This window comes from Enhydra lutris, unplaced genomic scaffold (assembly GCF_002288905.1).
Source record: "Enhydra lutris kenyoni isolate GAN:26980312 unplaced genomic scaffold, ASM228890v2 scaffoldscaffold3, whole genome shotgun sequence".
In the NCBI taxonomy this organism is placed as follows: Eukaryota; Metazoa; Chordata; class Mammalia; order Carnivora; family Mustelidae; genus Enhydra; species Enhydra lutris.
In genome coordinates this window covers 26,647,160-26,668,705 of record NW_019154087.1, presented here as the reverse complement: position 1 = coordinate 26,668,705, position 21,546 = coordinate 26,647,160, and the positions used below count along the sequence as shown (strand labels likewise).

The 21,546-nt window shown below is 36.6% G+C and overlaps 1 protein-coding gene across 1 annotated transcript in view; it reads right to left on the bottom strand.

The window, feature by feature from the left end:
- Positions 1 to 14,516: 14,516 nt before the first annotated feature.
- Positions 14,517 to 21,546, bottom strand: part of LOC111156967 (tachykinin receptor 3) — a 73,883-nt gene continuing 66,853 nt past the window's right edge. Inside the window, exons 4-5 of the mRNA XM_022518154.1 lie at positions 16,291 to 16,487; positions 14,517 to 14,829 (exon numbers count right to left, since the gene is read on the bottom strand). Of these exons, the coding sequence (XP_022373862.1) occupies positions 14,517 to 14,829; positions 16,291 to 16,487 (510 nt within the window). The remainder of the gene's footprint in view (positions 14,830 to 16,290; positions 16,488 to 21,546) is intronic.

Below are 21,546 nucleotides of genomic sequence, written 5' to 3'. Positions count from 1 at the left end.
TTTGGGGGGTTTATGAGGCTCAAAGATGTCAAGGCAGCACTTGAGAATTTAGATCTTATAATACAGGGGACATTGAGTTCTTTTGGCCACGTTACGTTTGAGGTGTCTGTGTGAAGATTCCATTCACATGGAGGTGTCAAGTTGGATATACACATCCAGAACAGTGAGAAGTCAGAACTGGAGATATAAATTAGGAGATATGAATATATCAAGTTATAGTCCTGGATGGGAGAGTATAGAGAAGAGAAAAGGGCCCAGGACTTAGCTTTGGATACATTTGCACTTTGAGAGAAGTATCAAAAAGACCAGGAAGAGTAGCTGGTGAGATAGGGAGAACACCAGGAGAGATACCATGATCCAAGAGAAACATTTCAACAAGGAAGTGATTGTATGTGACAAATGCTCCTGAGTTGTCCTGTAAGGTAAGTAATCTTTGAATTTACAACCTGAGAACCTTAAGCAGAGGGTATCTATGGAGTTGTGGGAAATGGAGTGGAAATGGGACATTCTTTGCTGGTGCCATTTAGAGTTCAGCGAAACCAGTGGTGTCTTCTCCTCTCCAGCATTTAGTTGTTTAATTTTGACAACAAAATCCACTATGGAATCTAAGGCATGTGGATATAGAAAATAAGCATTCAGGGGCACCTGGGTGGCTCAGTTGGTTGGACATTGGACTCTTAATTTAGCCTCAGGCCATGATCTCAAGGTCGTGAGATAGAGCCCTGAGTTAGGCTCGGCAGTCTGTGGGAGTCTGCTTCTCTCCCTCTCCATCTCCTCCTCCCCCACTTGCTGCCCAAGTGCTCTCTCTCTCTCTCCAATAAATAAAGAAATCTTTTAACAAAAGAAGTATCTATTCCGTTTCCATAGGAAGTTAGCCTTATCTGTCTTTCAGAGGCTGATGTAACAATTTGTGGGGTGTTTCTCATCTAACAGGGTAAATACCTATCACTTGAGAAATTGCAACAGGCAGAGGTATCGGCAGCCACCACATGGCCCAGCCTTCTCTGATGTCACATTCCCTCAATATCTATGCTGAAGCCTTATTAAACTTCTAGTTTCACAAACAAGACAAGTTCTCGCTTCAGAATATTTGCATATGCTTTTATCTGTGCCTGAAAAAATAATCTTCCATTTTCTTCTGGATACTCAGGATCATCTTAGCTTTCTGTTTAAATGTCTGTTTCTCAGGAAAATCTCCCTGACCTCTCAGGTTAGGTTATGTTTCTTTGCTATGTATTCTCATTGTGAATTTTTCCTTTGCAACCGTTTGATGGTCATAATTAAATACATATCCAGGTAATTATTTGAGTACTGTCTTCTTACTTGACCGTAAGTTCTAAAACATCCTGATCTCCATGTTGTTCTTAACGATATTTCTAGTGTTTGGCACAAATCTTGGCATAGTGTGAACGAACAGTAAATACTTGGATTATTCTCTTCTCAGTCATAAGTGGGAGTGGAAGGACTGTAGTAAGGATAAAGACAAAACCAACTTCAACTGTTTTTTTAATCTTACTTTATGCCTAGGATAGCTTATTGGATTAGTTTTTTAAAAATATTAGTATAACAGGGAGGATATTAGGAGAAGGAAGGGAAAACTGAAGGGGCAGATATCAGAGGGGGATACAAACAATGAGAGTCTGTGGACTCCAAGAAACTGAGGGTGTTAGAGGGAAGGGAGTTGGGTGGAATGGGGGTGCCTGGTGATGGATATTAAGGAGAGCATGGATTGCTTGGAGAACTGGGTGTTATACACAAACAATGAATCATGGAACACTACATCAAAAAACTAATGATATACTATATGGTGACTAACATAACATAATAAAATAAATAAGTAAATTAAAAAATGTTAGTATTACTGAACTTATAATAAGTTGCTGTGTTCAGCTTCACTCTTCAAAAAAATCTACTCAAAGTTTGAACTGTCATATTGACTTAAATAATAATAATTCCAAGGAGGGCCACACTAGTTAATATATAGTTCTGTAGCAAAATAATTCTGTTAGCAATCTATCTATCAACATCTATTTTGTTATTCTCATATTGCATACATCTCTTAAATAATGATAAATGACAAATATGGGGAGATTTTGTTAGTAATGGAGTAATGCCTCAGAGTTACTTCATACCTTATCTTCATTCCAACCATGACTCCTTCTGAACTTGCTGTCACTCAATTCCAATATCTATATATTTCTTTCTTCCACCCTAAGCCATTTAACTCTTCACTCAAACTTGACCCTCATCTTTTCCTTCATTTCATGGAGCAAACACATCAGTTTTAAACAGTATGATAATAAAACAAGGCTGAATATTTCATATTAAAGTCTTCCTGAAACTAAAAAAAAAAGATTGCATTAATGTTTCAAAGTCAAAATAAAATGTTATGTACTCAATAAATCCAACAGCTTGTACAAATTGTGTAGAATAATAAAAAATTCCTATCATTGCTTGTAATGATTCAGGAAATTCTCTGCATACTGAGTTTGATGTGAAATGTTTCAGACAGGAAAGACCTTGGTCATTTGTAATCAGATTAGTGTCCATTCATATGACTTTGATGCATGGCAAGAACGTCAGGAAAATGTGAGGAAGATGTGAGCACTTCTTTGGTTGTGTGAATCTAAATGGTATTATAAAAGCTGGCAGAAATAATCTAATATTTGGTATATTCAAACCCCAAGACAATTTTAGTATTGGCTTTCTTTACTCGAAACTTTGAAAGTAATTTAATGCGGAAAAAAGAAAAAAAAACTTGTGGAATTTTTAGGCCTCCTTGCCTCTGTGCTCTTTGTTCTCTGTAATTTTTCTTCTCTTTGGAGAATTCCTTTTTGTGCTTCAGGATTCCGTTCAAAAATCATCTGTGAAAATTATTCTTTATGCATCTCTACTTTCCTTGCAATTTTTCCAGGGAGACAGAGGTGCTCTCCCTAGTCTGTTCCCATGGTGACTTACTGTAAATCTCTTAATCATTTATTATGTTGTAATGAAAATATTGTTCATAAATGTAACTGAGCTTAACATTTTGAAGATTCAACAAGATAGATTCAACAAGGATAGATGCTATAATTATCAACAGTGTCTTAGGCACAGATAAGAATTGTAGTCCAAGGGAAAAAAATAGAGAAAGTGAATAAAAGAAAATGTCTATATAATAACCTTTGTTGTGATTCCATGTTCATCAATTTCCTGAATAATTGTTTTTCCATGTAGGACATTAGTGTGCTAGTTAACCAATATCTGATATTTTCTCCAGTTTCTTGCTAGTTTTGCTGAAATAACCTAATTCTCCTAATTTGGAATCAACCCTGGGATACCCTCAGGCTTAGAATAAGAACCACTACTGGAGTGTAGTCATGGGATTAACCAGACCTCATGAAAGGTCTTAACATCTTACTGACCAGCATCTTCTCAGAAAATACTACACGTTAAGATTATTATCAGAGACAGATATATACAGCCTTTACTTCACCAAGTTCATGTGGCTAGATCTCAGACTACTAGTCAAAGGCATAAGTAGTTTCTGGAGTCAAGCTTTGTGGGTCCAAAGTTAAGTTTCACCAGGGGTGCCTGGGTGACTCAGTCAGTTGAATGTTTGACTCTTGATTTCAGCTCAGGTCATGATCTCAGGATTGTGAGATCGAGTCCCACGTTGGGCTCTGTGCTCAGTGGGGAGTTTGCTTGAGAATCTCTCTCCCTTTGCACCTCCCCCCATTCATGCATACACATGCTCTCTCCCAAATAAATAAATAAATAAATAAATCTTAAAAAAATTTTTTTTTTTTAAATTTAAGTTTCACCAGTAGCAAGCTGTGATTTGGGCAAGATCTGAAAATCTGTTTTAATTTCTTTATTAATTTAATTTATTTATTACTTTATAAGGTTGTGTGAAAAATTAATAAACCACCCATGACTTCAAAAATGTAGACTAAGTGCTCTAATTGGTAATAAAGAGTGTGAGGTTGATTGATGAACTTTATTTGCTGAAATAAACATGTTAACTTAAAATGCAATCTCCTACTAAATCCTCTTGCCTTCGCACAAATATTTGCCCTTCAAAACAGACAAAATAAGAGGAATAACTGAGGAATAACTGAGCATTCTCTAAGCCTATGTGGGAAGGAGATCCTTAGATCCTTGGAAAAATATAGATTCTTGTGAATGGCATGTTGGCCTAATAGTCTATATACTTACTATATTCTCTGGGGATGATCATAACAATAAATTGAAACATTACTATTATCTCAACCCCATTCTGAACAATAAGATGTCATGTAATCACTGAAGAGTATAGCAATGTAATTATATAATGTTTAGATAGTTTTAGTTGCTTTCACCTTTATCTGTAAAGGGCTGTCCTTAATAGTCTGCTTCTCTGTTATCATATGAAGTAAGTGGGAACTACATTTTATATTTGACCGTCATCTCCATGGACTCTGGCAGGCATGAAGGGAAGTACCTGGTTCATGGTTGCAGAAGTTCCTTTGACTTCTGAGAGAAATCAGGAAGTGAAGTTTAAGGGGGGGTTAAGCAAGGAGAGGGAGCAGCCATCTCTAAATTTAAGGTGATAGGTTTTTCAGCCTGAAGTGAGCAGCTGGCATGTTTACTTTAGTTTTACTCAGGGTCAAAAGATCTTGCAAAGAGGCTGCTTGATTTTGGTTCACTAGGAACTTAGACCTCCAAGTCTCAAAGAAGGTTTCCCATAATCCAAGAACAAAGAAGGATACTTCCTATAAAATCTTTCTTTGTGGGGTGCCTGGGTGGCTCAGTGGGTTAAAGCCTCTGCATTCGGCTCAGGTCATGATCCCAGGGTCCTGGGATTGAGCCCAGCATCGGGCTCTCTGCTCAGCAGGGAGCCTGCTTCCCTTCCTCTCTCTCTGCCTGCCTCTCTGCCTACTTGTGATCTCTGTCTGTCAAATAAATAAAATCTTAAAAAAAAAATAAAATCTTTCTTTGCACGCATACTTTGAAAACTTGAAAACAAATTTTTCTCAAATATTTAAATCTTCTATATTAAAAGTTCCATTCTTCGGTGTTCATACAAAAATTAACATATTTGTTAATCACCTAATATACAGTACCTTTCAGGATATAAGAGCAAGCAATTGAATTACAGACCAGAATATTGGGAAAAACTTCTGTGCAATTGGAGAAAAATAAATGTAATGATTAATTATTTTGTGGGCTTATTTTCATAAAAGGAGTATTTTTACTTATTTTATATTTTAACATCCATAGTCAATATTAAAGGAGGCTAATGATATCTCATTTTCCCATTTGAATCGACATATATGTTTGTGGTATGTGTGTTTTCAGATATGACAGCCATTAAATTTCACAGTTTTTTGGACCAGTTCGTCTAGATGACTATTCATTAAGTAAAGAAACAATGTTATTCTGACCTATATTCATGAGACTTTGAAATGAAAGGGTAAAGAGTGTTGTCTAGGAAATTTATGCTCTTGATCTCTTGTACATTTATTTATTTATTTATTTTTAATTTTATTTTTTATAAACATATTTTTATCCCCAGGGGTACAGGTCTGTGAATCGCCAGGTTTACACACTTCACAGCACTCACCATAGCACATACCCTCCCCAATGTCCATAATCCCACCCCCCAACCCCCCTCTTGTACATTTATTATGTAAGCAAAGAAAGTTTAATTTCAGCCAAATTCCTTCATTTTTTAGTAATGAGCTATATTTGTCAAGATTGTCATGTTAGCATGAATTCTATGAATACATAAACATATATTTAACTATGCAAAATTGTCTTTGAAATGTCTGTGTTCTTCCCCTAGTACTAAACATGTCCGAGTCAGTTCATCTTCCTTAAAACCATCATACAACTCTTCACTGATCCAGAGTCCCCACTGTACTCCCCACTAGGTCAGTTTCACTTGATCTCTCTTTGCCTAGTTCAGGTTCTCAGTGGCTTCTTGGGGTCTCAGAAGTTGTTGCTATCATGATCGCTGATTTTGAAATCAGTTAGTTCAAGGATGCTCCCGCAAACTCTCTCCACCCACTACACTTGCTTATCTAAGACGTAAGGATGCAGTGTTAAATAAAAAGTCATGTACCTTTGGGGTCTGCCTTTTAGAAACACAAAGCTGAAGCTTTCATGTTTTTGTACTTTGCTTAGCCTGGTACATAAGCATATGCTTGGGGGATGTATTTGTTAAAATGCATTTGTCCTCTCAGACCACCTAGGACTGCCCATACAGATCCACTCTTAGGTTATTTGGAGGTTGGAGAAAGATGGAACCCAACATTTGAGACCTCCAGTACAAATGAGAATTCTGATTTAGCACACAGGATCATATTCTGTTACCTTTTCATTCATACACTAGGATCGTTTTCTATAGCTTTCCCAATATACTTTAAAAGGAACTGTAGGTATCTTGTTATAAATTGAAAAGAACATTTTATTGGTAATAAAATGTAAATTAATTAAAAAAGGTCTTCACCTTGTCCTCCTGAAATCTGAGACTGGGCAGTTTCAAGTTCCTTAGGAGGAGACTGGGTCATCATTCACCATTCCTTGTTTGGCTTGTCAGAGTCACAGGAGTGACTTTAATTTAAACATGTGTTTATGAATGTCACATTATATCTACAGAGTAATTATGTTCATTTCCCCTAATAGTGATGTCATCTGCCAATCAATAGCCAAATTTTCTAACCTCCAAAAACCGTAGCAATCATTTCTCATGTTTGCAAGCCATGGTAACAATAACCTTGATAAAAGTGGACGCATTTCCTATGAATTCAGTTAAAATAGAAAGCTTCACTTTTTTTTCTGCAGAATAATGCTCTTGAAAATTTTTGTAACGTATACAGTATTTGCTTGTTAAGGAAAATATGGTTAACACAAAAATAAAAGGAAAATTGCAAGCTGTGCTTCTACTAACTAAAAATATTTATGTAACCTTTAAATATATTTCCTTTCCCCAAGGCACCTATTACAAACATCTGCCATCCTTACTGAATACCTAGCATGAGTGTTTGGGGAATTTCCATCTAGGAGGCAGAGCCTGTCTCCCATTTTGGAAGCAGGAAAGCTAATCCTCATTTTCAACTGGGTCTGGAGCTGAGGGCATGCACCCAGCAGCCTAGGCTACACCAATCGGATGCAGCTGCCATGGGCTTCGGGTTCGAAGCTGGTGAAGTAAAGCAGCAGAGACGCAGGAGGATCCAGTCCAGGGAAGGCTGTGCTGCAGGGGCACCAACATGCAACGTCCAGAGGCTAAAGCAGCGGCAGTACTTAAGCCGTGCCGGCTGCCTGGTTTTGCGAAGAACGATTGTGCCCAGTGGTTCTGGCGGCAGTATTGCTACTTTCGTGACTCTCAGATGTTCTTTTGTCTGTCGCCAGTGACTGCGTTTACCCAGGCCTGTTCTTCCACCTCTTAAAGAGAGTTTGTTAGATACCTAACATGTTTTATAAAATTCTTTTTGACTAAGATTACCTGAGTTCATTTCTATTGCTTGTAACCAGAAACACTGAATCAGCAAATTACTTTTTACTATATAATTGGACTCCTATTGCTGTATGCTTGAGTCTAGGGTAAATTCTACCTCTGGGCTAGGGTTTTCTGAAGGACATTCTTAGGCTCCACTTCAGGTCTTTTGGGTTCCTGGACCCAATTGATATGTGGGTGTATGTGTGTTGAGGGGGAGGTAGTGGCAGGTGGTCTTTCCACACAACATCAAGCAATTTGCAGACAGGAGCAGAGTGTCTGAGAATTCAACTCAATTCCGACAGTCTATCAAGAGTCCTCAGGTTAAAGACTTGGCCCTATAAGACTGCTTCCCCACCCACCTCCAATTCATATGCCAATCTTTAGCCAAGGTTATTACCTGTTGCTTACCTTTGGTTATAGATTGGAAGTTCCAATAACCCTCTCCCATGCAGGATGCCAATTGCAAGTCCAGGTCGTTACCTATACTTCTGACCAACTGGTTATAGATTAGAGGTTCCCATCATCTCCTATTGGGGCTCACCTAATTTCCTTGAGCAGCTCACAGAACTCAGAGAAATATTTCACTTACTAGATCACCTGCTTATGACAAAAGGATATAACTCGGGAAAAACCAGATGGAAGAGATGCACAGGGCAAGGTGTGGGGAAAGTGTGTGGAGCATCTGTGCCCTCTCCAGGTGCGCCAGTCTCCTAGTACCCCCATGTGTTCACCAATCCAGCAGTTCCCTGAACCCAGTGCTTTTGTGTTTTATGGAGATTTTCTTACAGAGATAGGCATGATGCATTAAATCACTGCCATTGACAACCGATTCAACTTCATTCCCTGGCCTCTCTCTAGAGGTAAAGGGGTAGGACTGAAAGCTCCAAGCCTTTCATCACAGGGTTTGCCTTCATGACATCTAATCCCAGTCCTTAGGCAGGGTCCAAAAGTCACCTTATTAACATAGCAACTCATTATTGCTCTCAGAATTTAGGAAATTCCAAGAGTTTTAAGAGCTTTGTGGTAGAAATGGGACCTAGGGCCAAATACATATTTCTTTTTTCTTTTTCTTTCTTTTTTAAAGATTTTATTTATTTATTTATTTATTTATTTGACAGAGAGAGACATAGTGAGAAAGGGAACACAAGCAGTGGGAGTTAGAGAGGGAGAACAGGCTTCCCGAGGAGCAGGAAGCCCAATGCCGGGCTCCATTCCAGGACCCTGGGATGGGGACCTGAGCTGAAGGCAGACGCTTCAATGACTGAGCCACCCAGGTGCCCTGTATTTTTGTATTCATTCATCTCAAGTATTTTCTAATTTCCCTTGTGATTTCTTCTTTGATCTTTTGATTATTTAAGAGCATATCATTTAATTTCCAAATATTTTTGAATCCCCTCCCCCCCCTTTTTTGGGTTATTGAGTTCTAGTTTCCTTCCAGTGTGGTTGAAGAAAATGTTTTTTTCTAGGAGAAATGGGAAGCCCCAAGAGGACTGTGAGCAAAGGAGTGAAACGATGTGAAGTTATTTTGAAAGAATCACTCTGATTGCTTTATTGAGAATCAATTTTAGAGATGCATGGGGTAGAGACTTTGGCAATCATCCAGGTAGGAGATGATGGTAGCTTGGACCAGGTTTGTAGCAGTTGACATGGTATCAGTTGAACCTTGGGTATATTTTAAGAGCTTAGAGGATGTCCTGATGCTTTGGATGTGTGGTGGACAGTGAAGACATCCTGCTTCTGTTTTTCTCTTCCCTTTATGATAAGTTGGTAAGATATGGTGGAGGATAGTTGGCTTGTATCTGAATGGGGTTGAGGAAGTAGATCAAGGAAGATGTTTTTACAGCTGTTGGAAATGTATAGGCAATGAAGGTCACTGCTGACACCTGACATGGGATTGTCTCTGGGCACTCTTCTCAGAGCAGATAGGAGAACGCAAAGAAAGCAGTCTGTGGAACTGCCCAGGAAACCTGAAAATAAATTTTTCTGTGTTCTCTTCCTCATCTATTTTCTTTTGAAGTTTAACATTCTTATTCTTCAACCTAAAATGGCTGCGTCTTTGCTAAGAAGTGATTTAACTTCACGCACCCAAAGCTACTTCTATTAACTGGCCATTTCTAACCCCTCACCTCTCCAGCTTTCCCCTGCCTGGGGGCCCAGGGCCAGGTAGCACATTCCCAGAACACTCATACATAATCCATGAAGTCTTGTGCAGACTCTGAAAATGGCCCATGGCTAAGGGATAGGAGGCTATATGGCTACTAACACCTCAAACAGCTTTGGATGGGGGCAGAATGATACAGGCATGAAAAGGTTCCTTTAATATTTTCCCCATGCACATCATGATACTAATGATGTTTTAAACATGTGTTTATTGTTTGGCCCTGTCCTATTCATGCATTAGCTCATTCAGTTCTCACATTAGCATTTTGAAGAAATCACCATTTTCTATTTTTTATTGATGAGTTAAATGAGGCTTAGAGCAGATTTACTTGTCCCGGTACCCCAACTAGCTGTTGGTGAGGCTTAGATTTAAACTCATCTGTCATTTATTATAGATCTGATGTTCTCTAAAATGCTATGCTCTGTACTCAACTTCATACTCTTTCCCTTCTATATTCCAATTCATGTACTCTCCACACAGAATATTTTGTACATTTTGATAACTTTTCTTTCCATAGATGCTTTTTTCCTGCGTCAAGTTAACTTAGAAAAACTAGTTATTTTCAATGAGGAAAGCTAAGGAAGAAAGCAAAGCACAATCTAGTTCTGAGGGTGAGAGTGTTTAGACAATATAGGATCTTCCATAATATATATTTTGCTAGCCAGTAGGGAAATACTAGGACTGCTTTTGATTTTAATATTATTTTTAATATTTTTAAAGAAAAAAGCAAAATCAAATCTGTCACATATTAACCACACATACAAAGGGTATGAATGTATTAAACTATTCAGTATAATCAGAACAACTTAAAAATACTTAATTTACTAGCTACAAACTTTATATTTATTTATTTATTATATACACAGAATTTTTGCCTAACTATTTTATAACACACAATCACTGACCTTGTACAGAGCTATTGTACGTTATTCTTCATTCATGCTTAGCCCTAAGGGAAATTATTACAACATTATTCTACATGGCCTGTGTCATGCTTCATTTCCTTAACTTTTAGAATGTTATCAGCAACAATTGGGATCTCAATTTGTTACTGTTAAAAGTATGAGAAATTGTAACTCTCCTGACTTTGCATTCCATGGAATAATTTATCAGACACTAATCAGAAGTTTTTTGATATAATTCTGCATTAACAAAATTCAAGTTCAAATCTGAGCTGGCTAGCATTGATTTCTTTCATATTTATTTTGTGCTTCTGAGGTTTGATGGTAAGCTTCTTGGCATTCTTCTGCATGCTTTGTAAGCACGGAGGTCACTTTGAAGTTGGTCGGATCTCTGTTGATAAGAGATTGGCAGGATCTGGAGAAGAATACAGATTTGGCTGCAGGGTCAGAAATGTCATCCTCATGAAGTTGGGAGATGGAATAATGCAGCAGAGTACTAAGCTTGCTAAAAAATAAAAGATGTTAGATAAGGTTTTACAATAGTTATGTTTGCTTTAATATTTTCCTATGCAGATAATTGCAAAAACACTTTTTCCAGATGCAAAATAATGAAAATACAGCCTTCATTATTTATTTACTTTGGTCTTTTAAAAAAGACTTAAAATGATGCAAGTCTTTTTGATTCCCTCAGACTTTTCTCAAAATATTTTGTATTTTTCTGTTGCTGACCTAAATCCAAAATATCTTAGGATGCTTTAACCATCTGACTATTTTCTAGTTAGTTTTTACCTTCAAATAATGAAAAAGATTTGGAGTGAACTTTCACATCAGAGGGTAGGGTGAATTTTGGAGGTAAATTATTCTAAGCTCTGACACATGTGAACATACCAGCATGGCTTTATTTAAAGTGACCTCTATTGGATATGATTTCCATGTGTATTATTCCATAATTCTCAGTGTCAAAATTCAGACAAAGGGGCTAAAATCCTCTCTCTTTCACATTGTTCTCATTTTATTATTATTTTTTAAACCTTAAAAATTCTGCTTCATAACTTTCCTTTAAGGTCATAAATACCGAGTGAATGATGTCAGTTTTCTTGGTGCCATCTGGACCTAAGGTATTTCTGTCACACTTGAAAGGTGAAAGTTGGTAAGCACAGCAACAACAAATCTCCTGGAAAACCCCCAACAAACAAACAAACAAACAAACAGGAACCAAACAAAACAGCAGATTGAAGCAATATTTTTCTTTAGATGTCTAGCAAATTATACTAAATTTTCCTAGCATATGAAGGCCAGGAATTAGGTTTTTCAAACTGCATTTGGTGGTGGCTAACTACAGTGAACCCGAGAGCCAAACTTCATGTTCATGGGCTGCAGCTGAATATGGCCCTATGTAATTAGAATGTTAATTAATGCCAGTCTCAGAATCATTTGTAAATTTAAGAAGATAATGTTTGCTTTAAAATATGAGACTTTTTTCTTGACACTTTCACATTGTAGGATAAGCATTTACATGTTTTGGAATGAACATTTAAAAAATTATATTCAACAATTAAATCCTAAATAATGATACATTTCTCATCAGGAGCATGCACCCAAGCTTCATAGATTTTGTTGATCTTTCTGTGGCCACTGTGTAACAACCATTTACTATTTTAGCATTCGGTTTTTAATTTAATTCTTTGAAGCTGTTACATACATTAGGATGATTGTATTTGCACACTTGTGAGTGTATATATGTGAGTCTGTTTATTGGTACAATCAGAAGAAATCAGCTTAAACACATGGTGGAGGTGTATAGATTTTTTTTTAATACTTTGTACTAATTAGATATTTCTGGCTTTGGGCCCAAAATAGGAAAGAGGATTGGAAAATTTAATGTAGTGGCAGCAATGGACCATGATTTTCTTTTGAATAATTGCTTTTACCTTGTTCTTCATAATAGTTGGTTCTGTATTAGTGGAGGCATAACAATTCAATAAAGCATTACAAGTAATTAGTTTAGCTGGATAGCTTTAACAAAAATCTAACTGAATATTTTAAACTTTCTGAAAAGTTTGTATTGTACATACACGTTCTCAGGTTTCTGCTTTTTTGAGCAAAATTGACAGTATCTTTAATTCAAAGAAATATTTATAGGTCTGAAATCTACACTTAAATTGTGCTTTTTTTTGTTATAGCTCTCAGAAATATGACAGCAATTTTTTTTTATAGTAAATAGATGCTTCTTTAGGACCATTAGCTCATTTCTTTCTGGGGGATGTCTGAATTATTTAAACAGACAAAAGGAAAGCTCTTTGTGGAAAGGTGTAAATTATACTCTTGTTTGCATGGTATTAGTTCACATATATCCAAAATCTTGTTCTACTTTCTATTCTAACAGTTGATTCACCTTTCTACACATGTTTATTAGTACATATGGGTGTACATTGACTTATTTTCCAAGGATTTGCATTTGAGTCTATTTTCTGATACTTTCCCCTAGTCTTTACTTTTATTTCCAATGGAGGGAGAGGACAGGAGAAGGACACTGTAAAACTGATAAAGTTGATGTCTGTCTTAAGCTTTTTCCTTGACTTATGGGGAGAAGCACTTCTTCCTTTGGAGCTGGTGGATGTTCCTGTCTGCCATCATAATTATGAATGACTATCTTTAATTCTTGCCTAAAAGTTGGTAGCCAGTTTCAGAGACAAATGGGATTCTTTCCTTCTTCATTAGAAAGCATCTTTAATGTTTTATAATCTGCCTGTTTTCTAAAATTTTTGAAAAATATTTATGAAAGAACCAAGATGCCCTTCAATGGATGAATGGATAAGGAAGATGTGGTCCATATACACTATGGAGTATTATGCCTCCATCAGAAAGGATGAATACTCAACTTTTGTAGCAACATGGACGGGACTGGAAGAGATTATGCTGAGTGAAATAAGTCAAGCAGAGAGAGTCAGTTATCATATGGTTTCACTTATTTGTGGAACATAACAAATAGCATGGAGGACATGGGGAGTTAGGAGAAGGCATTTGGGGGAAATTGGAAGGGGAGGTGAACAATGAGAGACTATGGACTCTGAAATACAATCTGAAGGGTTTGAAGAGGTGGGGGGGTGGGAGGTTGGGGGAACCAGGTGGTGGGTATTAGAGAGGGCACGGATTGCATGGAGCACTGGGTGTGGTACAAAAACAATGAATTATGCTGAAAATAAATAAAAAAAAGATTATAAAAAAAATAAAGTAAAGAGGATCAAAGGAGTTTGCTTTGTCCTTTTAAGGACAAAGTAGTCCTAACTTGGACTATTTCTTAGCTTGGTACTTTATATAATGGTCAAAAAGTAAAGGATTATTTTTTTTTTCTTTTGAAGCCATTTTGTCAGAGAAAATAATAAAGAGAATGACATGTACAGCTGTCTAATAATTTTATTAGATTTCCTTTCCAATTACATTTCATGGAGAAAATCTTTAAATCTTTAAAATTTTTCATTCTACAAAGTGAGTTCATTTGAGCAAAATTTCACTAATTCCTATTCTTTGAGGCGATTTTCCTTCATTCTAGTGGGAAGATGAGTCATTTTTTTCCCCTATTTTATAGCTATAGATGAAAATGTTTCATTTATATAGATTTTGTTTTTATTCACTCACAACATTTTATTTTTAAAGCTTTTTAATCTCTTGGAAAAATCATATGTTACTTTGTGTTGTAAATATATAATTGCAATTTTTAAATGAGAAAAACTTTAGAAAGATATTTCAAATCTATTTTTAGTTTGTTGATGTAATAATTTAGAGTTTTCAAAGAATAAATGGATGGCTCATTTAATTTTTGAGGGGTCAAATATCTTAATAGTGTCTTTGTTACATTTCTATTCTACCTTCCTCAGTTGAAGCCCGGCTGCCCAAAATTGCCCTCTGTTTCCAGAGAGTAGGTAGGACAGGACTTCTAAACAGGAGAATAGGGCCTAAATTTTATAATCTGCCTGTTTATGAAATGAATTTAGGAATATTCATCCACAGAGGTATAGGGCGAATTTATGAAACTTGACGTGGTGGAGGCAGATTTGGAATTCCTGAGGGAGCAACCACTGAAGCTCGGATCTCTTGGAGTGGCTCTTTTCTTCCGGCTGGATTTGGTGTTGTCTGCCTCGCTGGGCTCAAACTCCACTGTCATGGACTCCATCCTGGTCACCGTGTACAGGCTGCTTTGCCGAGTGGGGAGAAACCTGGTGGTCTTGAGTTCCAGCTCCTCATAGCTAGAAACCTCAATGAAAGGACACCAGCGGAAGGCTCTTTTGAAGCCAGCTCGAAATCTGAAGAGAAGCAGGCCACAGAAAGAAAAAAAATCACGTTTTCAAGTGGAAATTCCCTTCAACTGTCACAGAAAGCCCTACTTCTGGCAATTAAACAAAATCAAGCTTTGACTTTGCCAAACTCTTAAAATGTATGCCACAGTATTGGTACTAGTCCTTCAAGTTTTCTTGTTTGAATTTTAATGTCTTATCAATGAGAAGCAAGTCATCGAAGACTGAAAGCACGGCATCAGGTAATCCTTATGCCAAAGAAACAGTGTACATTTCTTCAGTCATTTTATATGTTGCAGAAGTGTTAATTGAATTAGGCTTGGCAGTTAAGGCACTTAAAAATGACATATTTCAAAATAGCTTCTTTCAGAAATGATTACACATTTTTACATTAAAGTCCCATTTAATGTTAGAATTAATTACTAATCTTGAAGGTTTTTATCTAATATATGAAAGCACACAATCCTTTGTTTTGTAAACCATTAAGTGAAGTTGATTAAAAACAGATGTACTGCTTGTGGGGTGGCTTGAATTGATACATGGCTTATGCAATTAATGAAAAAAAAAAAGGAAGAATTAAGTGTTTAACAAAGTGAAGGGACAGTATAATGGAGGCCCAACTGCAAAGAGAGTTTAGGATTTGGCTCACAGTTACTCACATGAAGTTCTGTTTCTAGTTCAAAACTCATTGTTTTTTTAGGGAATCATCAGTCAGGGAATTTACCCCTGCCCCTCCATGTGTTTTTACATACAACCAAGGTGTTTTTATCTGGAAACAACATTTTACATTCCTTTCCAGTCTTAAATTTGGCTACAAATACTACCTTTTAAAAACTTTACTGTAAAAGTAGCTTTGCCCTGACCACTTCAATTTCCTCACTGCCCATTTCCATGGATACTGCCCTCTGTCTTTCTCACTGACCTCATTATATAGGCAGAAAGGGCAGAAGGATTGGAATTCTCCTTGCCTTACTGATTCTATAACCCTCACAGCAACATCTTCTATTTTGAAGTCTGTTTACAAGACATCCTTATTAATAGAGACTCACATATGTCATCCTCTCTCCCCATCTTAAAAAAATTATCTGTATATTTCTATGAAGTGTCTTCATTTTTCTGAGGACTCGAGCACATATTCAACTCACCTCCTTCAATCATGATGGAATTTTTTTTCTTTTTGTGCAGACAAAATTTGGAAGGGTTTGGAGGGAGAATTTAGGCCATATAAAAATTTCCCAGTTAGAACTTCTAAGTTCACCGTTTTGAGGGTGTAATTTTTAAGGTGGTATATTTCATAAAGTAGGTTGAAGTCTAGGAAAAAAATCAAGCTTTGTACTCCCTTCAGTGAATTTTTAAAATTTTCCTTCTTTTTGACATTTTTAATTTGCACCAAGAAGCTGGAACAACATCATATGCTTTCAGCTAAGCCAGGAGGGACAAGAAACTTGGGTTTGATAATTTCGTTTCTACCTTTTATTCAGACAGCAGTAGATGATGGGGTTGTACATGGTCGAGCTCATTGCCAGCCAAAAGCTGGCCAGGTAGACCTGCTGGATGTATTTCCACCTATTTAGCTGTTGATAGACTGCAGTGAGGATGAAGTAAATATGATAAGGCAGCCAGCAGATGGCAAATGTCACCACAACAATTATCATCATTTTTACAACCTAAAAAGAAAGAAGGAAGGAGGTCAATTTTGGAAAATTTAAAAGTCATTAAATATATTTGTTGCAGTAGCTTACTGAAATTATATTTTTCTGCCAATATAGTTAAATACATAGCATGCCTGAGGATTAGTATTAAAAAAGTGGGAGGTAAGCTAGGGCAGCTGCCTTAGATAAGTCTCAAGAAAGCTATGCTGATGTCACCATTCCTTCTTATTTAACCCAAGTGAGTGTATGACACTAACTCAAACAGAAACAAATATATATTAATTGGCCTGAAGAAAAGGAGTGTTTAGAAGAATCCAAAGGGCTTAGGGGAGAGAAGAGCAAGGTTTGGCTGTGTATTTTACTGAACAGTAAAATAGCAGAGATATATCTAGAGAAACCGACTATTAAGTCATGGTGTGGGTAATTTAGGCTGTAAGGGCTGGGCTGGTTCCTCCATATTTACTATAGCCTGACTATATAGTTAAGACTATTCAGATTTCTTTACTCTAATACCATGCTCATGAGGGAACCTTTTGAATGTCAACTTGGTTTCTCTTATAATCTGGTGTTGGGGAAGGTTTCTCTGGACAGTGAGTATGAATATTCACATTAGTCTGAGGAAATATCATTAACTTTAAATTTATAAATAGACAACCAACTGTTTTATACATTAGGTCTTATGAATTTGGTAAGCACGGATTGTTTCCTTGGTTTCCACACCTTTGAAACAAAATATTCTAGAAAGCCCTGGCCAAAGTAACCTATCAACATTTATTTCTCCACCACTGGGCCTTAACTTCCTAAATGGCAGAGAGAATGTCTTGATTATCTTAATATTCTCAGCATCTAGCACAATCGGAAGCATATAGCTGAAGATAAATAATTAGATATGGAATTAATGAATAATGAATGACAATGTATAATTTAAAATAGTACATTGGACGGGAGGATATTTTATGTGTCCCTAAATGAAATAAAATCTGTCCATTGTCTGTGACTATAAGAAAGGTAGACTCAAAGCATCTTGGCTTTGTGTGGAAAAGGAGATAATAATAAAATGATGACCTTATTTTATATTTTTCACTAGCAATCTGCCTGCTAAATTTGTCCATACTTCTTTTGGCAATTTGGAAATAGTAAAATGTTTAGAATGATATATGTTAAATAAAAGAATTTGGGAGATTATCCCTAGTCAGATCAGCCCAGAAATCAGAGAGAGTCCTGACATCAGTGATTTATGAAGCATCTTAGAACTAAGAAAATATGATATTTATGGACTGGACTCATTGTTTCACTGCAAGTTAGGGATTCAGATGAAAAGTTGGCAAGGTTAAGAGTCAGGAGAGACATGATTCTAGAACAAGGCAAAGCATGAAGTGGATCACTGTGGAAGGCAAAGCTTTCCCAAGAGCCCGATCACTGTACCGTCCAGGTAACTAGTACTAAGCTTCATTAGAGCTGAAGATCTAGGTCAATAGCTCATAGAATGTTATCAGTGGCCATACCACCAAAAGCATTTTTTTTCTCAATGCTCTTTAAACTGATTTTTTTCCCTGAAAAGCTGTATTCAGATTTCTGCATTTATCTCTCCGATTTCTTATTTATATATTTGTGGAATGTAAATAAGAACCACATTTTATTATTATTCACATTTATACAATGCTTCATGTATTTAACAACTGATTAGCTGGTTTTCAATTGTGCTTTAGGAAACTGAGGCAAAGACCAAAAGATTTGACCACTGTGATTCATGAAACAAGGCTGGAGTTTTAAAACTAAGATTCCTAAGTCTTTTTTCTTCCTACTTACATTAATAACATTTATTGAATGTCTCTTGGGTCTAGAAAACAGAATAGAGGAAAATAATGAGTAAAGGACCCATCTCTTATCCTGAAGAAGCTTACAATATAATGAAAACAATGTAAATAAAAAATACATGGAAATATGGTGAATATAAACACATGTGTATGAAATTGAAATAATATTTATGAGAACTTACTAGTTTATTATAAGCAAGAATGATTCAGTGCCTGGTAACTAGCCCAGGGACAGAAGACTGAACAAAATAAGTTCTACTACTGCCTTCTAATTTCGACTATACGAACATCATACTACTTCTTAAACATGACAGGCAAGCTCCTGCCCCCAATTATTTGCCCTCCAGAACACTGGTCCCCCAGTTATTCCCACGGGGTACCACCCTCATGCTCTTCTCGCCTTTGCACAGCTGTTACTTTCTCTGTGACTCCCTTCTGACCAACCCATGTAAGACCGCAGTCTGCCCATTCTTTATTTTCAGTTTGTTATGTTTGTTCTTTACTTTCTGTCTCCTCATGTTGGAATATAAAAGAGCAAGAATTTTCTGCTTGCTTTGTTTTTTTGCTGATGGATTCAGGCACATAGATTGGATTTCATACATAATTGGTGCTCAGAAATTTTTTAAAATAAATACATGAAAGTGAAAAAAAAAGAAACTAAGAGTCATATAGGGGGTGAAGCGATGTCTTTGATTTTACTTGGTCATTAATTACTGGTATCATTTGTCCTCCAAGTTTAAAATAGGCATGTATGTATAAAATGAGCTTAATATTTTATTGCTCTTTCATTTTTCTAGGCAAACACATTTAAAAGAGTATGAGTGTACAAATGATATAATCAATATTTTAGGTGCGTGAATGCATTAAATTTTATTCTGAATTAATGTTAAGGGCAAAAAAATAAGTCTATATCAGTGTGAACATGGTACAGGCTACTCTGTTAAATATGGTATCAGCAAATATGCATAAGAGCTTCTTGGAATGCTTTTTTTTGCAGGCTGACCACAAACTCCCTGTGCATGAAGTTGTTTTCCAACAATAGTAATTAAAGACCTACAAAGGCTGTTAGAATCTTTTAATTGTCTTCCAACCATCAATGTGGAAGAAGTCCATACTGTGGAAAAATTAAAGTGGATGTGGAAAATTAAATTAAATGAAAATGCCTCTGGAATGGAAATTTCAGATAACTTCTAATTCATGGATATAGGGCCTTATGACCCTTGTTATAAAACATTTAGAAACTTATTTGAAAATAAGGAAAAATCTAAGAGACCCTACAAGACCCTAAAAGATTTGAAAATAAGGAAAAATCAAAAGGACTCTAAACGAAAAGATCTTCTACATGGTTATAATACACTTCACTTATTTCTATAAAATACGTTTTAACTGTTAGCTTCAGTCTCTCCTCACACAATCTTGTGGAATTATTAACGATATCAAACTTTCGGGACTCCAGCTGTAATGTAAATGCAAAAGCGGGGTCTTTCGGTGGAAGAAATTGCATTGCTTTGTCAAGTGTCAAAAGCAAAACAGCACTTTGAAGCACAAACCTTGAGCAATGATAGATGCGCAAATACCGTGAGCAGCTCGCCTGAGTCTGATGGCTGGACGATGGCACTAGCATATAAATACTAATCAGGAAAGGTGTTCAGTTTGGTAGCCTTCCTGAAAATCCTGAAATTTTTAGGCAAGATAAGAAACCGGGTAGAGACAATTCAAATCTTTCACCATGTGTTACAACTTGATAGAAACGATCGATTGATGTTGGGTATTTCATAAATCTGAGCTATGTCCCACTTCTGAGGCAATGGGATTTATTTTCCATTTTCCATGGCAACAAGAACAGTCGTGGCTGCCCACTGTCCTTGGCACAGACACTTACGAGCAGGGGAAAGAAGGGAGATGCGACAAGTGATGTAGTTCCTACAGTTCTACTGCCTGTTTTTAGTAGTTAAGGATCCACTTTACTCACATAGATAGGATTGAAATGCATGACCTGGTAAGTGAAAATAAGCTTTGGGCACCTTTTCTTTGTGTATCAAAGGGAAAAACAAATCTTTGATTTTTGTATCCTGTACAGATTAGACTGGAATGCCTACAGCTGTTCTTATCTTTCATATTAAATTAGTGTAGGAGGGATGATTTGGGGTTTTAGGTCATAAAAGAGAAAAAATGTAAGTCTAGGAAATGAAATGGAATAGTGCCAACCATAAAATATATCTAGGATTATATTCTTCAGTAGAGGATTTATTCTTCCTAAATGTATGAACTGGAAATTTTTAATGCCATGTGACAGGAAGCTTCTTGTTTGGATTAGAACCCCTCAGAACGTATGTTCTGGAGGACCGTCCCATGGGTCACACCCTACCACTTCACCACACCTTTTGTCCGCACAAACGTTCTTAAACGGACCGTTATATTTCTTTAAGTCAAAATTGCAAACCTGCTTATTTTAACCACACATTAGCAAATTAAAATATATATTCTCCAAAGTAGGTATGGGAAGAATTTCAATAAAAGCATCACAAGGAAAAGTACCATTTCATGGGCTATTTAGGTTCAGCTTTTGCTGTTGCAGTTATATTCAGTAAGCATAAAAATTTCAGTTTTGAGAAAGAAAATAAGAACCCAGTAATAACAGTTGTGGGAAAAAAAGGCACCATGGTCTAGAAGCCGAGTTGAATTTTGCTAGTGATTTTAGAATTAGATAAGAATACAGGCGCTGTAAAGACAATTATCATATGATCTCTCTGATATGAGAAATTTGAGAGGCATGGCGGGGGCTTGTGGGGGGTAGGGAAGGAAAAAATGAAACAAGATGAGATCGGGAGGTAGACAAAGCATAAGACTCTTAATCTCACAAAACAAACTGAGGGTTGCTGGGTTGGGGGGGTATGGATAAAGTGGTGGGGTTATGGACATTGGGGAGGGTATGTGCTATGGTGAGTGCTGTGAATTGTGTAAGCCTGACGATTCACAGACCTGTACTCCTGGGGCAAATAATACATTATATGTTAATAAAAGTTAAAAAAAAAAAAAAAAGAATACAGGAGTGCTGTGAGTGTCATCCAAGAAATGTGACACTGGTGCCATCCCCAAGCAATGTGAGAATGTAGTTAAGTTAGTGTAGAGTCATGTTTGTGAGAAGTTATGTCAACCCCAAAAAATGAGAATAACCTGTGTGTGTGTGTGTAGGTTCAAGTGTGGAAAACGTGTGTGTGTGTGTGTGTGTGTGTGTGTGTGTGTGTGGTGTTGTA